At 34.9% G+C, this 18468-nt stretch overlaps 1 protein-coding gene across 1 annotated transcript in view; it reads left to right on the plus strand.

Annotated features, from left to right (window-relative positions):
* The first annotated feature begins 8383 nt into the window (after nucleotides 1-8383).
* The window catches only part of LOC149787394 (sperm microtubule inner protein 8-like), a 31928-nt gene continuing 21843 nt past the window's right edge, over nucleotides 8384-18468 (plus strand). Inside the window, exon 1 of the mRNA XM_089977982.1 lies at nucleotides 8384-8767. Within this exon, the coding sequence (XP_089834108.1) occupies nucleotides 8545-8767 (223 nt within the window). The 5' untranslated portion in view covers nucleotides 8384-8544. The remainder of the gene's footprint in view (nucleotides 8768-18468) is intronic.

Consider the following 18468-nt stretch of genomic DNA (forward strand, 5'->3'; position numbering starts at 1 on the left):
AGTTATATTGATGTCAGCAAATTGACAAGAATATGGTATAGATCTCGTTGTATTAAAGTCAGCAAATTGACAAGAACATGGTATAGAGTGGTTGTATGAATGACAGCAAATTGACAAGAACATGGTATAGATCTGGTTGTTTGAAAGTCAGCAAACTGACAAGAACATTGTATAGAATAGGTTATATTGATGTCAGCAAATTGACAAGAACATGTTATAGAATGGGTCGTATTAAAGTCAGCAACTGACAAGAACAATGTATAGGATGGGTTGTATTAACGATAATAAATTGACAAGAACATGGTATAGATCTGGTTGTATTAAAGTCAGCAAACTGACAAGAACATGGTACAGAATAGGTTATATTAACGACAAGAAATTGACAAGAACATTGTATAGAATGGGTTGTATTAAAGTCAGCAAATTGACAAGAACATGGTATGGAATGGGTTGTATTAACGACAACAAATTGACAAGAACATGGTATAGATCTGGTTGTATTAAAGTCAGCAAATTGACAAGAACATGTTATAGAATGGGTTATATTGATGTCAGCAAATTGACAAGAACATGGTATAGAATAGGTTATATTGATGTCAGCAAATTGACAAGAACATGGTATAGATCTGGTTGTTTGAAAGTCAGCAAACTGACAAGAACATTGTATAGAATAGGTTATATTGATGTCAGCAAATTGACAAGAACAAGGTATAGAATAGGTTATATTGATGTCAGCAAATTGACAAGAATATGGTATAGATCTGGTTGTATTAAAGTCAGCAAATTGACAAGAACATGGTATAGGGCGGTTGTATTAATGACAGCAAATTGACAAGAACATGGTATAGATCTGGTTGTTTGAAAGTCAGCAAACTGACAAGAACATTGTATAGAATAGGTTATATTGATGTCAGCAAATTGACAAGAACATGTTATAGAATGGGTAGTATTAAAGTCAGCAACTGACAAAAACAATGTATAGGATGGGTTGTATTAACGACAACAAATTGATAAGAACATGGTATAGATCTGGTTGTATTAAAGTCAGCAAATTGACAAGAACATGTTATGGAATGGGTTGTATTAACGACAACAAATTGACAAGAACATGGTATAGATCTGGTTGTATTAAAGTCAGCAAATTGACAAGAACATGGTATGGAATGGGTTGTATTAACAACAACAAATTGACAAGAACATGGTATAGATCTGGTTGTATTAAAGTCAGCAAATTGACAAGAACATGGTATGGAATGGGTTGTATTAACGACAACAAATTGACAAGAACATGGTATAGATCTGGTTGTATTAAAGTCAGCAAATTGACAAGAACATGTTATGGAATGGGTTATATTGATGTCAGCAAATTGACAAGAACATGGTATAGAATAGGTTATATTGATGTCAGCAAATTGACAAGAACATGGTATAGATCTGGTTGTATTAAGGTCAGCAAATTGACAAGAACATTGCATAGATCTGGTTGTATTAAAGTCAGCAAACTGACAAGAACATTGTATAGATCTGGTTGTATTAAAGTCGGCAAACTGACAAGAACATGGTATAGGACATATATTAAAGTCAGAAAACTGACAAGAATATTAATGACAAGAAATTGACAAGAACATGGTATAGAATAGGTTATATTAATGGCAGAAAATTGACAAGAACATGGTATAGAATAGGTCCTATTAAAGTCAGCAAATTGACAAGAACATGGTATAGAATAGGTCCTATTAAAGTCAGCTAATTGACAAGAACATGGTATAGAACATGTTGTATTAATGACAGCAGATTGACAAGAACATGGTATAGGAAAGGTTATATTAAAGTCAGCCAGTTGACAAGAACATGGTATAGGATGGGTTATATTGATGTCAGCAAATTGACAAGATCATGGTATAGATCTGGTTTTATTAAAGTCAGCAAACTGACTAGATCATTGTATAGATCTGGTTGTATTAAAGTCAGCAAACTGACTAGAACATGGTGTAGATCTGGTTGTATTAAAGTTAGCAAACTGACAAGATCATGGTATAGAATGGGTTGTGTTAAAGTCAACAAATTGACAAGAAAATGATTGTTCTTGGTTTAGGGCCAAATGCCATTTTTCATCACACGATAGGCTATACATGGTGGCCAGTATTAACGGTGGAGGAAGAACCTGGGAAAACTCCAGAAAGAACCACCTACCCACGAGAAGCTACTGGCAAGTTTTCTCACATAGCCACATTAGCCGAACCCATGCAGACATAGGTGAGATGGGACAAGAACATGGTAAAGGACGGGTTGCATTAAAGTCGACAAATTGACAAGAACATGGTATAGAATGGGTTCCATTAAAGTCAGCAAACTGACAAGAACATGGTCTAGAACGGGTTGTATTAAAGTCAACAAGATGACAAAAACATGGTGTAGAATGGGTTCTATTCAAGTCAGCAAATTGACAAGAACATAGTATAGAACGGGTTCTATTAACGACAGCAAATTGACAACGAGGTATAGATCGGGTTATATTATAGCCTGCAAAGCTATGTATCAGTCAGTGCACCCAGCCTAAATTGTTATTTTGGGTTTAGTACCAGTTCTCAGTGCAAGATAGGCTATACATGGTGGCCAGTAAAACCGGTGGAAGAAGAGCCCAGGAAAATACTAGTAAGAAGCACCAACCCACGCAGAAGCTACTGGAAACTTTCTCTCAAATCCACATTGGCTGAGACTGTGACTTCAAACCAACACTGACAGGGTTGAGATGGCTGTGATCATTAAAGGTGAGCGCTTCAGACCTCTCTGCTACCTGGGACCACTCTAAACTTAAATTTGAGCCGTGTTTCAGCTTTTGGTCACATAATCTGGGGTGAGTGTGGAAAACAAATTGGAAAGAACAACTCACCTTAGTGGAATGACTACTAACCGTTGTACAGCTGCCTCGCTTGGCGCTCAGTATTAAGAGGTTAGTGTTAGGACTGGTTTGCCTGGTGTCAGGATAATGTGACTGGGTGGGACATCATGCTACATGTCTGTGGCATGATGCCCCAATACTAGACATCACTGTAAACTGCCACACTGCAGACATAGTAGTGATATGACTGAAATTTTTTTAAAGCTAAGTTAAAAATCCAAATCACACACATGCACACTAACCACTGTATATGTGACCTGCAGGAATCAAACTTGGCACAGCAGAGATTTAGGGCAAGCATTTTTCCACTGTTGTACCCATGCCTTCACTAATTTGCACTTAATATTGAGATGAACCATATACAAGTGTTGCTATAGAGACCTTTAGGTATGTATTGTGAAACACTACATGCATTCACACATAAATATATTTGCAATAATGTAGAAATTAACATGTTATGTTTTTCATCCATCTGCCCATCTGTTTACCTCTTATGAATTTTCTGCAAATTAACTTGAGTTGGCCACCATCTACATATACCAAACCTTGTAAGTGGCTTGCACCTGGGATAAGGAAGAATCCAATCAATTTTGAGTCAAAAGCTCAAAGGTCAAGGTTACTGTGACTGAAATAAGAAATATAGTTTCTGAACGTTAACTAAAGTAATCCACCATATGCAGCTGTCACACTTTGTGGATGGCTTTGACTTGACTTAAGAAAGAATCCTATTGATGTCAGGGCTCAAAAATTAGAGGTCAGAGTCCTTGTGACTGAAATTTTAAAAAAATGGTTTCTGCACAATAACTTGAGTTCTCTACCATCCACAGTTGCTAAGCTTTGTGGATGATTTGCAATTAGGGTAAGGATGATTTGCATTTTGGGTAACAATGATTTGCAATTTAGGTAAGGATGATTTGCAATTTGGGTAAGGATGATTTGCAATTTGGGTAAGGATGATTTGCAATTTAGGTAAGGATGATTTGCAGTTTGGGTAAGGATGATTTGCAGTTTGGGTAAGGATGATTTACAGTTTGTGTAATGATGATTTGTAATTTGGGTAAGGATGATTTGCAGTTTGTGTAAGGATGATTTGCAATTTGTGTAATGATGATTTGTAATTTGGGTAAGGATGATTTGCAGTTTGTGTAATGATGATTTGCAGTTTGTGTAAGGATGATTTGTAATTTGGGTAAGGTTGATTTGCAGTTTGTGTAAGGATGATTTTTAATTTGGATAAGGATGATTTGTAAGGATTATTTGCAGTTTGGGTAAGGATGATTTGCAGTTTGGATAAGGATGATTTGTAAGGATGATTTGCAGTTTGGATAAGGATGATTTGCAGTTTGGATAAGGATGATTTTTAAGGATGATTTGCAGTTTGTGTAAGGATGATTTGCAGTTTGGATAAGGATGATTTGTAAGGATGATTTGCAGTTTGTGTAAGGATGATTTGCAGTTTGGGTAAGGATGGTTTGCAGTTTGGATAAGGATGATTTGTAAGGATGATTTGCAGTTTGTGTAAGGATGATTTGCAGCTTGTGTAAGGATGATTTGCAGTTTGGATAAGGATGATTTGTAAGGATGATTTGCAGTTTGTGTAAGGATGATTTGCAGTTTGGGTAAGGATGATTTGCAGTTTGGATAAGGATGATTTGTAAGAGTGATCTGCAATTTGGGTAAGGATGATTTGCAGTTTGTGTAAGGATGATTTGCAATTTGGATAAGGATAATTTGCAATTTGGGTAAGGATGATTTGTAATTTGGGTAAGGCTGATTTGCAGTTTGGGTAAGGATGATTTGTAATTTGGATAAGGATGATTTGCAGTTTGGGTAAGGATGATTTGTAATTTGGGTAAGGATGATTTGCAGTTTGTGTAAGGATGATTTGCAGTTTGGGTAAGGATGATTTGCAGTTTGTGTAAGGATGATTTACAGTTTGGGTAAGGATGATTTGCAATTTGGGTAAGGATGTTTTGCATTTTGGGTAAGGATGATTTGCAGTTTGGGTAAGGATTATTTGCAGTTTGGGTAAGGATGATTTGTAATTTGGGTAAGGATGATTTGTAAGGATGATTTACAATTTGGGTAAGGATGATTTGCAAATTGGTAAGGATGATTTGCAGTTTGGGTAAGAATGATTTGCAATTTGGGCAAGGATGATTTGCAATTTGGATAAGGTTGGTTTGCAATTTGGGTAAGGATGATTTGCAGTTTGTGTAAAGATGATTTGCAATTTGGGTAAGGATGATTTGCATTTTGGGTAAGGATGATTTGCAATTTGGATAAGGATGATTTGTAAGGATGATTTGCAATTTGGGAAAGGATGATTTGCAGTTTGGGTAAGGATAATTTGCAGTTTGGGTAAGGATAATTTGTAAGGATGATTTGCAATTTGGGTAAGGATGATTTGTAAGGATGATTTGCAATTTGGGTAAGGATGATTTGTAAGGATGATTTGCAATTTGGGTAAGGATGATTTGCAATTTGGATAAGGATGATTTGCAGTTAGGGTAAGGATGATTTGCGGTTTGGGTAAGGATGATTTGTAAGGATGATTTGCAATTTGGATAAGGATGATTGCAATTTGGTAAGGATGATTTGCAGTTTGGGTAAGGATGATTTGCAATTTGGGTAAGGATGATTTGCATTTTGGGTAAGGATGATTTGCAGTTTGGATAAGGATGATTTGTAAGGATGATTTGCAGTTTGGGTAAGGATGATTTGCAATTTGGGTAAGGATGATTTGCGATTTGGGTAAGGATGATTTGTAATTTGGGTAAGGATGATTTGCAGTTTAGGTAAGGATGATTTGCAATTTGGGTAAGGATGATTTGCAATTTGGGTAAGGATGATTTGCAATTAGGGTAAGGATGATTTGCAGTTTGGGTAAGGTAACCCAGCTGATATGGGAAGCAATAGTCAAGATCACTGACCAAAAGGAGACAAATGGTTCCTGGACAATAACTTGAGTTATCCAGCATCTGTTGGTACCAAATGTTGTAGATGATATGGGATAAGGTAAAATCCTTTCAATTTGGGGTTCAAAAGGTCAAAAGTTAAGGACATTATGATCAATGGAAGAAAATTGTTTTCTACTGAAAAGTGCCAGTTATGTACATAAAAGACTGGTAAATAAGGGGTGGACATATAATGTGTTGTTCAAAGTACTTGTGAAGTGCTGTAACAGGCATTCTTTACAAGTCCTTCAAATGTGTTTGTACTGGAAGATTAAACTCTAACACATGTATTATTATTCCCGCACTGTTTACAATCAGGGACATCTTGATTTGGTCCTTCCATTCGTGTGCTGATGCTTCTTTCTATCTGTTGGTCTACAGTCCTTTCCAGTGATCCTAGTTGTTCACACGTTTCCTTCGTTGTTTCTCATTTTTTGTTAGACTTTATATTTTGCCCTTTATTGTTTAAAATGGCCATACTATCTCTATTGTTTTTCTTCAATTTTATGTTAAAAAACAGTTACATACTGCATGATAGCCATTGTAAAGCAAATTCAGATATGGTCATTATGATGAAGATCTAGGTGGTTATGCATCCTGGACCAAAGAGAAAGCTGAGATTTTATTTTTTCAGTAATTTAAATCAATTTCATACTTATTGTTTTGGTAAAATATCCTTTTTTAACTTTTATTTTTCCCTAATTTTGTTTTCAAGAGTAGCCATGCTTTATAAGTTTTCAGAGGGGTTGATGTAAACACTGTGTCCATACCTCTGTTTCAGTAAGCTTGTCATCGAGATAACACAAAAGCCACATTGACATTGACAGGAAGCTTGTCAGCGTGATAACACAAAACCACCTGACATTGACAGGAAGTTTGTCCTCATGATAACACAAAAGCCACATTGACTTTGACAGGAAGCTTGTCATCGTGATAACACAAAAAGCACCTGACATTGACAGGAAGCTTGTCCTCCTGATAACACAAAAGCCACATTGACATTGACAGGAAGCTTGTCACCATGATAACACAAAAACCACCTGACATTGACAAGTCTTGATTTTATCCATATGATGATGAATTAGATTTTTATGATACCTGAATGGTTTTTTAACTTTATACAGGTTTTTGGACTGAGACTTTTTCAGTGCAAACCTGGCATGCACGATAAAGCAAAGTCCATGTGGCGTAAACAGAAGTAATTTTTGTGTAGATAAGTATCTGATTAGATTTTCATTGTTTTAGAATATTTAACACACTCATCTTTTTATTAAGATATATATTGCATTTTGAACTTCACTTATTTCATACAACTTTGCTTTCATTACTACACCGGAAACACTCACTATATAGACAAATGATGGTTGGAATGCTTGTTTCTATGCAGGATTTGGACCTTTTTGTCTGTAGTGGAAGCATCCGTATTTTAAAAAGACAGTATGGTTTGATACAATTCTGTATAGTTTAGTATGCATATACACAAAGTTTTACATTTTTTTTGTCGATTGTATACTATATACTCAGGTACTGAATTGAATCTAACTGCAAACCTCATGGTTACTTGGATTTCCATCGCATAATGAGCCAGCAGAGCTGGGTCTGCATTTCTTTAGAAGTAATCAGTACAACAAACAACACAAACCATCACCTGCTGGCATAGTATGTGGTGGAAATAAAGGGCAAAGGGAAATATGAATGTACACAATCAGAACAAGAACACTCCAAAGTTTTACAATGGAGTAAATAGTTTTTGTTTTTTCAATGTTCAAATGAGATATTTTTTATCCTTCTTTTACTTTTCCTTTTCTCCCCTCCATTTACTACTTAGACGATGACAAGAGCAGAGCAAAAGCAGCATCACCAACAACAGCAACAAGTCCATCGATAATAATAATAATAATAATAATAATAATAATAATTCTTGTTCTTCGTCTTCTTCTTTAACCGCTCAGGTGGCCTAGTGGATAGAGCGTCCTCCTCGGAAGCAGGAGTCGTGGGATCGATCCCCGGCCGAGTCATAACCAATACTTACAAAAATGGTACTAACAGCTGCCTCGCTAGGCGCCCAACATTAAGAGGTCATATTGTTAGGATTGGTCGGCCTGATGTCTTAACAATGTGTCTGGGTGGGACATCATGCTACATGTCTGCGCATGAAGCCCCAGTGTTTGACATCACAAAATCTGCCACACTGCAGATATCGTAGAGATATGACTGAACAACTGTTAAAGCTACGTTAAAAATCCTAATCACACACACACCCTTCTTCTTATTATTATTATATGTTATATATGTATATTCTTCTTCTTCTTCTTCTTCTTCTTCTTCTTATTATTATTATTATTATTATTCAAAGCAGTGACATAACGGATACCTATAAGCATTACATAATTAGAATAAAATGGTATACGCATTCAGTTTCCATATCATGACGTCGCTCTTTTGTTGACCGTTGCTAGGAACTATGTATTGTGGAACTGCGTTGTCTACCTGTCGATAAGGCGCTGAAGTACATATATCTACCTGGGGGAGGCATTGATCAAGTCTTTTCATTGCGTGTAGCAAAACTGTTTACCGGGGATTAGAAAACTCTTTGGTGTCTGGTGGGGTTAAATTACTCATTTACCCAGACTTTTAAGTTTTATTAGCAATTGTCGCTGCTGCATTTGTTGTAAACCTAGAAAAATGACCACGGTCGGAGTGGATCCCGGACCCACAGAACGGGTGAACCCAATGAAGATCCCCAGCTATTCTTACCAGTATCCCTCCTTCAGTAGGGTCCAGCTGGCATCGGTCAAGGAGGGGCTGTTTCACCCCCACCTACCCTCCTTCAGGCGAATGGATATGGATACAGCCGGACACAAGCTCCCGGACGAACACTGTAGAACAACTACCACATGTGGCCCAGGTACAAATTAAATTATTATTATTATTATTATTTGTATTAGTATTGTCATCATGATGATGATGATGTCGTCGTCGTTGTTATTGTTGTTTAACCCGACAAGACATTTTTTTAAAGGCTTTCCTTCTTGTCTCTTTCCAATCTTTCCAACTTGTTTGAGTGTAACGTATCACAGCTGATAAAGGGTGACTGCTAGACTGGATAACAAATAAGTTTTATGTTTACTTTTAATTATATAGCTTCTCATTATCAATGGATAATTTTTTGTCTCCATATAGCATCATGTACAATTTTTTTATAACGTTACCAAGTTGCATTAATATTGCGGTTTAGTGAGAAAAGCGTGGACGAAAAAATAATTGACTGGACACTGTAATTAGCTTACGCGTTTTGTTTTCTCCTAACCCGTATCTGAATTCTTCAAACGTAAAAAAATACGTTTTTAGTAGTTACATCATAGTCGAGCATTTACTTCATGTGAACCTTAAATAACACGTTTCTACTAGGTGCTCCACATATATCTTAGACGTTCCTATTAGGAACACTAAATAGATCTTAGACGATTGTTTACTTCATGTGAAACTTAAAGAACATGTTTCTACTACGTGCACCACATAGATCTTAGACGAGTGTTCGACACTTTTCTACTAGGCACACAATATAAATCTTAGACACCTTTTTAACACGTTTCTACTAGCCACACAACAGAGATCTTTGACGAATGCTCAATACTTTTCTACTAGGCACACAATATAGATCTGAGACGAGTGTTCAACACGTTTCTACTAGGCACACAACATAGATCTTTGACGAGTGTTCAACGCTATTCTACTAGGCACACAATATACATCTTAGACAAGTGTTAAACACGTTTCTGCTAGGCACACAATATAGATATTTAACGAGTGTTGAACACGTTTCTACTAGGCAAACAACATAGATCTTAGACGAGTGTTAAACACGTTTCTACTAGACACACAAGATAGATATTTAACGAGTGTTGAACACGTTTCTACTAGGCACACATCATAGATCTTAGACGAGTGTTGAACACGTTTCTACTAGGCACACAATATAGATCTTAGACGAGTGTTTATTTCAACTGAAACTTAGTGCGAAAGTTAAATAATATTTTTATACCACGAGTCTCTTCTAGCGAGGTTCATATTGTATTATTCAACTAGTTTCATAATAGCCATGTCAACTGAGCAAAACGTTTGAAAATATATTTGCTGTTTCGTCGTAGTGTGAAATCAAAATTTCATAAAATCATGACGCCTAAAAAACTCAGTTAATAAATTAATAAGCTGCGGGGTATATACATTTCTGAAATATCGGCTGTAAAATAATGTCAACGGCCATATATAACGATCATGTTGTTTTTGTTTTCTCTAAATTCTAATTCTCCCACGCGTATTGTGCATGTTCAGACAACTGGAGATGTGACACTTTAGCACATAAATGTATTGCATTGCACTTGTGATTGAAGTTCAGATCATGGGGTGGGGGTTAGGGTACTACTGTTGTACGTGGTCGTGGGACGGTGTATTGAAAAGCTATTGGATAGGATTGTAGGACGGAGGTAACGTAATCATTGTTGTTGTTGAGATCATGCCATAAATTTAAAAAAAAATAGGGCGTAAAGCAAGGTAACGTACATTTTATTTAAGATAGGTACATATATAATCAGTAACATAAGCTCTTACGAGCTGTTACAACCGACTATAACTTATTTGCAAATATACATAAAAAAATAAAATGAATACAGACGATAACATACAATCACAACATTACAACGGAAACGCGTTTCTTTATTGCGGAATTTAGTCTTGCGTTTGGCTTATATATAATATCCTGCCTCGAACAAATGGGGTAATTTGAAGGGGAAAAAAACCAGGTTTTTCGAAAACGATGCAATTTTGCACAGCTAATGTCTTGAAAATATTGTATGAATAGAACACTGTATTAGCAGTGGGTTATCTTATCAATGTGAATTGTGATTGACGTTATCATGGCCGGAGATTAATTAATTCCTCCTTCTAACTGTTGTAAACCATATACCCTGTAACGCACTGAAAACCGATCGATACAGCTGTAGTTGTACAACAGAAAAGGGTCATTCATAAAATATAACACTCAGTTAAAAGGATATGACAGTTTATTAATTCATTACCCTCAGCGAGCCTGTTCACAAAGCATACCCAAAAACTACTTTGACATGGTTAATCAGTTTTGATTGCCGCTATTGTAGCATAAACTATCAAGCAATGTACAAAAGGTTTGCAAGAAATCTTAACTCGTGGCGATTCTTTTATTACTGTTTCCTTGTATCGTGATGTTTCTTCTTGCATGCGGATGTCCTTTACATGGCCGTTCTTCAACATATCATCTAATGATAATGCTAGGATACGAGGTTACACATGCACTTTGTATCAACTAACGTAGAAGGCATACCGTTTATAATGATTAAAGAAGAAATTGCATATAATACAACTTACGTTTTCAACAAATAACCAAATCTTTACGAAAGACATCTAATACTGATAAAACCTGGAGTGAATTAACTATATAATTCGTCTGGCAGAACAAATTTACTATGAGGGATTTGTAGCAACCGCAATATAATTTAATCAGGATATCAATGCATAGTTACTAAGTCGGTATAAGCTCTCCATGGGTAACAAAAAGTACAGCTACTAACCACGTATAACCTCTCCATGGCTATAAAAGTACAGCTACTAGCCATGTATAACCTCTCCATGGGTATCAAAGTACAGCTACTAACATGTATAACCTCTCCATGGGTATCAAATTACAGCTACTAACATGTATAACCTCTCCATGGGTATCAAAGTACAGCTACTAGCCATGTATAACCTCTCCATGGGTATCAAAGTACAGCTGCTAACATGTATAACCTCTCCATGGGTATCAAAGTACAGCTACTAGCCATGTATAACCTCTCCATGGGTATCAAAGTACAGCTGCTAACATGTATAACCTCTCCATGGGTATCAAAGTACAGCTACTAACATGTATAACCTCTCCATGGGTATCAAATTACAGCTACTAACATGTATAACCTCTCCATGGGTATCAAAGTACAGCTACTAACATGTATAACCTCTCCATGGGTATCAAAGTACAGCTACTAACATGTATAACCTCTCCATGGGTATCAAATTACAGCTACTAACATGTATAACCTCTCCATGGGTATCAAAGTACAGCTACTAACATGTATAACCTCTCCATGGGTATCAAAGTACAGCTACTAACATGTATAACCTCTCCATGGGTATCAAAGTACAGCTACTAACATGTATAACCTCTCCATCCATGGGTATCAGAGTACAGCTACTAACCATTTATAACCTCCCAATTGGTATTAAAGTACAGCTACTAGCCATGTATAACCTCTCCATGGGTATCAAATTACAGCTACTAACATGTATAACCTCTCCATGAGTATCAAAGTACAGCTACTAACATGTATAACCAACCTCTCCATGGGTATCAAAGTACAGCTACTAGCCATGTATAACCTCTCCATGGGTATCAAATTACAGCTACTAACATGTATAACCTCTCCATGAGTATCAAAGTACAGCTACTAACATGTATAACCAACCTCTCCATGGGTATCAAAGTACAGCTACTAGCCATGTATAACCTCTCTGTGGGCATAAAGTACAGCTACTAACCATGTTTAACCTCTCCATGGGTATCAAAGTACAGCTACTAACATGTATAACCTCTCCATGGGTATCAAATTACAGCTACTAACCATGTATAACCTCTATGTGGGTATCAAGTACAGCTACTAACATGTATAACCTCTCTATGGGTATCAGAGTACAGCTACTAACCATGTATAACCTCTCTATGGATATCAGAGTACAGCTACTAACCATTTATAACCTCCCAATTTGTATTAAAGTGCAGCTACTAACCAAATATAACCTCACCATGGTATCAAAGTACAGCTACTAACCATGTACAACCTCTCTATGGGTATCAGAGTACACATACTAACCATGTATAACCTCTCTATGGGTATCAGAGTACAGCTACTAACCATTTATGTTGTTGTTGTTGTTATTGTTGTAGGGTTTTAACGCCATTTTTCAGCACACGATAGGCTATACATGGCGGCCAGTATTAATGGTGGAGGAAGAACCCGGGAAAACCCCGGAAAGAACCACCGACCCACGAGAAGCTACTGGCAAGTTTTCTCACATACCCACATTGGCTGAATCCGAGACTCGAACCCACGCAGACAGAGGTGAAATGGCAATGATCCGTAACGGAGAGCGCTTTAGACCACTCGGCCACTCGGGGCCCCACTAACCATTTATAACCTCCCCACTGGTATTAAAGTGCAGCTACTAACCATGTATAACCTCACCATGGTATCAAAGTACAGCTACTAACCATGTATAACCTCTCCATGGGTATCAAAGTACAGTTACTAACGATGTATAACATCTCTATGAGTATCAAAGTGCAGCTACTAACCAAGCGTTGTAAACTGAGAAAAGGCGCCAGTCATAAGTAGTATTTTAACATAAAGATTAACATTCTTACACATCTGTTATTAAGTTACAATAGATGCAGGTACACCGAAGAATTTGAATTACTGTTAATTTACCTAATATCGGTTATTCATTATCAGTATATAGCTAAACGTTGTCAAAAAGATTATAACGTTTAGTCCATCATGGGCACCGTCATATTGTTTACAACCTATCGCGCGAGACGCTTTCCGATTGGTTAATTGACAAAACGTCATGCAGGCGTTAAGTTAAATTCCCTTTGCACATTCCTTCATTGTTTATCTCTGAACAATTTAATCTCGATCCTAAACGTTCTTATGTATACAAGAATAAACAACGAATTATGTACGCATTATACTGAAGAATATTTATAACCCTATGAAAACTAAATATTATCATTAGATTTCTGTCAGAGTTGCAGAGTTGCTTTTATTCTTGTAAAGAAATACTTTATACACAAAATGAGGATTATATTGTACACAAAGCCAGACATATAAATAATCACTTTGGAACAGGAGGGGGAAAAGATCCTTGAAATACAGAGAACATGGAAATCATTGGTAAAAGGGAACTCTGGTCTCTTAAGTGGCGTAAAGCCATTCTACATTTATTTGTATCTTTTTCAGGTAGACACATTATTTAGGTTATACTGCTATTTTCTGGGATAGTTGGTCTTTTAAATGGTGAAATACCATCCTAAATATATTGTGTTCCCGGGCAATTTCTGACATTGTAATAGGGTAATATTTATAATCAATTCATTAATATCATACGTTTTCTGTATTATTACTTCTCAATTCATCCACGAGACCCATTTTTACATGTGTAGTTTCTTTTATATGGGTAACACACGATGTAATATCATTACCCGAGAAAGATAATATTATAGATAATAAAATTCAGGCATGTTAGTTAGGAAGGGTATTTGCCCTTGTAATAAAAGAGGGCTTTCATGTAATATTATTTGTATGTATTCTCATTGTTGGTGATGTATTGTGTTATAATAATAATAATAATAATAATAATGAGGACTTTGTATAGCGCCTAATCTTTAGAAGCTCTAAGCGCTTTACAACATTAGGCAACACCTATAAGATAAAAAACATAATAATATTATTACAAAAACAAACACCATGAAATTAGAAAAACATTAAAAAATAAAAAACATGCTAAGAATATTTCAGGTAGGAAACATTATTAGGTCTTTAAGTTTGTTCTTGCAGTCGCAATAAGTGAGTTTTGAGAGCCCTCTTGAATGTGATCACTGCTATTATGCAACATATACGGACCAACATATTATAAATATTATCAATTATATGTTTGTATTTATCTTGATGCAGTAATTTATCGACTGTACCACATATTGATTAATTCTCGGTTTATGAGTAGAAAAATAACGGAATGCTATCAACATTTGTTGACCTAAAAAAATCCTAAATTTAATGTTATCTTGTCTTGGTATATATCCATTTTCTTAATCACATTGAGTATGAGTCTTGGTATATATCCATTTTCTTAATCATACTGAGTATGAGTCTTGGTATATACCCATTTTCTTAATCATATTGAGTATGAGTCTTGGTATATATCCATTTTCTTAATCACATTGAGTATGAGTCTTGGTATATATCCATTTTCTTACTCATACTGAGTATGAGTCTTGGTATATATCCATTTTCTTACTCATGCTGAGTATGAGTCTTGGTATATATCCATTTTCTTAATCATACTGAGTATGAGTCTTGGTATATATCCATTTTCTTAATCACATTGAGTATGAGTCTTGGTATATCTCCATTTTCTTAATCACATTGAGTATGAGTCTTGGTATATATCCATTTTCTTAATCATACTGAGTATGAGTCTTGGTATATATCCATTTTCTTAATCACATTGAGTATGAGTCTTGGTATATCCATTTTCTTAATCACATTGAGTATGAGTCTTGGTATATATCCATTTTCTTAGTCACACTGAGTATGAGTCTTGGTATATATCCATTTTCTTAATCACATTGAGTATGAGTCTTGGTATATATCCATTTTCTTAATCATACTGAGTATGAGACTTGGTATATATCCATTTTCTTAATCACATTGGGTATATCCATTTTCTTAATCACATTGGGTATAAGTCTTGGTATATTTCCATTTTCTTAATCACACTGAGTATAAGACTTGGTATATATCCATTTTCTTAATCACATTGAGTATGAGACTTGGTATATATCCATTTTCTTAATCACATTGAGTATGAGTCTTGGTATATATCCATTTTCTTAATCACACTGAGTATAAGTCTTGGTATATATCCATTTTCTTAATCACATTGGGTATAAGTCTTGGTATATATCCATTTTCTTAGTCACACTGAGTATGAGTCTTGGTATATATCCATTTTCTTAATCACATTGAGTATGAGTCTTGGTATATATCCATTTTCTTAATCACATTGAGTATGAGTCTTGGTATATATCCATTTTCTTAGTCACATTGAGTATGAGTCTTGGTATATATCCATTTTCTTAATCATACTGAGTATGAGACTTGGTATATATCCATTTTCTTAATCACATTGGGTATGAGTCTTGGTATATATCCATTTTCTTAATCACATTGAGTATGAGTCTTGGTATATATCCATTTTCTTAATCATACTGAGTATGAGTCTTGGTATATATCCATTTTCTTAATCATACTGAGTATGAGACTTGGTATATATCCATTTTCTTAATCACATTGAGTATGAGTCTTGGTATATATCCATTTTCTTAATCACATTGTGTATGAGTCTTGGTATATATCCATTTTCTTAATCATACTGAGTATGAGACTTGGTATATATCCATTTTCTTAATCACATTGGGTATGAGTCTTGGTATATATCCATTTTCTTAATCACATTGGGTATGAGTCTTGGTATATATCCATTTTCTTAATCATACTGAGTATGAGACTTGGTATATATCCATTTTCTTAATCATACTGAGTATGAGACTTGGTATATATCCATTTTCTTAATCACATTGAGTATGAGTCTTGGTATATATCCATTTTCTTAATCACATTGTGTATGAGTCTTGGTATATATCCATTTTCTTAATCATACTGAGTATGAGACTTGGTATATATCCATTTTCTTAATCACATTGGGTATGAGTCTTGGTATATATCCATTTTCTTAATCACATTGGGTATGAGTCTTGGTATATATCCATTTTCTTAATCATATTGAGTATGAGACTTGGTATATATCCATTTTCTTAGTCACACTGAGTATGAGTCTTGGTATATATCCATTTTCTTAATCACACTGAGTATAAGTCTTGGTATATATCCATTTTCTTAATCACATTGGGTATAAGTCTTGGTATATATCCATTTTCTTAATCACACTGAGTATGAGTCTTGGTATATATCCATTTTCTTAATCACATTGGGTATAAGACTTGGTATATATCCATTTTCTTAATCACACTGAGCATAAGTCTTGGTATATATCCATTTTCTTAATCACATTGGGTATAAGTCTTGGTATATATCCATTTTCTTAATCACACTGAGTATAAGTCTTGGTATATATCCATTTTCTTAATCACATTGGGTGTAAGACTTGGTATATATCCATTTTCTTAATTACATTGAGTATGAGACTTGGTATATATCCATTTTCTTAATCACATTGGGTATAAGTCTTGGTATATATCCATTTTCTTAGTCACAAATAGTATGAGTCTTGGTATATATCCATTTTCTTAATCACACTGAGTATAAGACTTGGTATATATCCATTTTCTTGATCACACTGAGTATAAGTCTTGGTATATATTCATTTTCTTAATCACACTGAGTATAAGTCTTGGTATATATCCATTTTCTTAGTCACACTGAGTATGAGTCTTGGTATATATCCATTTTCTTAATCACATTGAGTATGAGTCTTGGTATATATCCATTTTCTTAATCATACTGAGTATGAGACTTGGTATATATCCATTTTCTTAATCACATTGGGTATGAGTCTTGGTATATATCCATTTTCTTAATCACATTGAGTATGAGTCTTGGTATATATCCATTTTCTTAATCATACTGAGTATGAGTCTTGGTATATATCCATTTTCTTAATCATACTGAGTATGAGACTTGGTATATATCCATTTTCTTAATCACATTGAGTATGAGTCTTGGTATATATCCATTTTCTTAATCACATTGAGTATGAGTCTTGGTATATATCCATTTTCTTAATCATACTGAGTATAAGACTTGGTATATATCCATTTTTTTAGTCACACTGAGTATGAGTCTTGGTATATGTACATTTTCTTAATCATACTGAGTTCTTAATCATACTGAGTATGAGTCTTGGTATATACCCATTTTCTTAATCACACTGAGTATAAGTCTTGGTATATATCCATTTTCTTAGTCACACTGAGTATGAGTCTTGGTATATATCCATTCTCTTAATCACATTGAGTATGAGTCTTGGTATATATCCATTTTCTTAATCATACTGAGTATGAGTCTTGGTATATATCCATTTTCTTAATCATACTGAGTATGAGACTTGGTATATATCCATTTTCTTAATCACACTGAGTATAAGTCTTGGTATATATCCATTTTCTTAATCACATTGGGTATAAGTCTTGGTATATATCCATTTTCTTAATCATATTGAGTATGAGTCTTGGTATATATCCATTTTCTTAATCACATTGAGTATGAGTTTTGGTATATATCCATTTTCTTAATCACATTGAGTATGAGTCTTGGTATATATCCATTTTCTTAATCACATTGAGTATGAGTCTTGGTATATATCCATTTTCTTAGTCACACTGAGTATGAGTCTTGGTATATATCCATTTTCTTAATCACATTGAGTATGAGTCTTGGTATATATCCATTTTCTTAATCACATTGAGTATGAGTCTTGGTATATATCCATTTTCTTAATCATATTGAGTATGAGACTTGGTATATATCCATTTTCTTAATCACATTGGGTATGAGTCTTGGTATATATCCATTTTCTTAATCACATTGAGTTAGAGTCTTGGTATATATCCATTTTCTTAATCATACTGAGTATGAGACTTGGTATATATCCATTTTCTTAATCACATTGGGTATATCCATT

This window comes from Sinohyriopsis cumingii, chromosome 12 (assembly GCF_028554795.1).
Source record: "Sinohyriopsis cumingii isolate HCF-2022 chromosome 12, ASM2855479v2, whole genome shotgun sequence".
Taxonomy (NCBI): Eukaryota; Metazoa; Mollusca; class Bivalvia; order Unionida; family Unionidae; genus Sinohyriopsis; species Sinohyriopsis cumingii.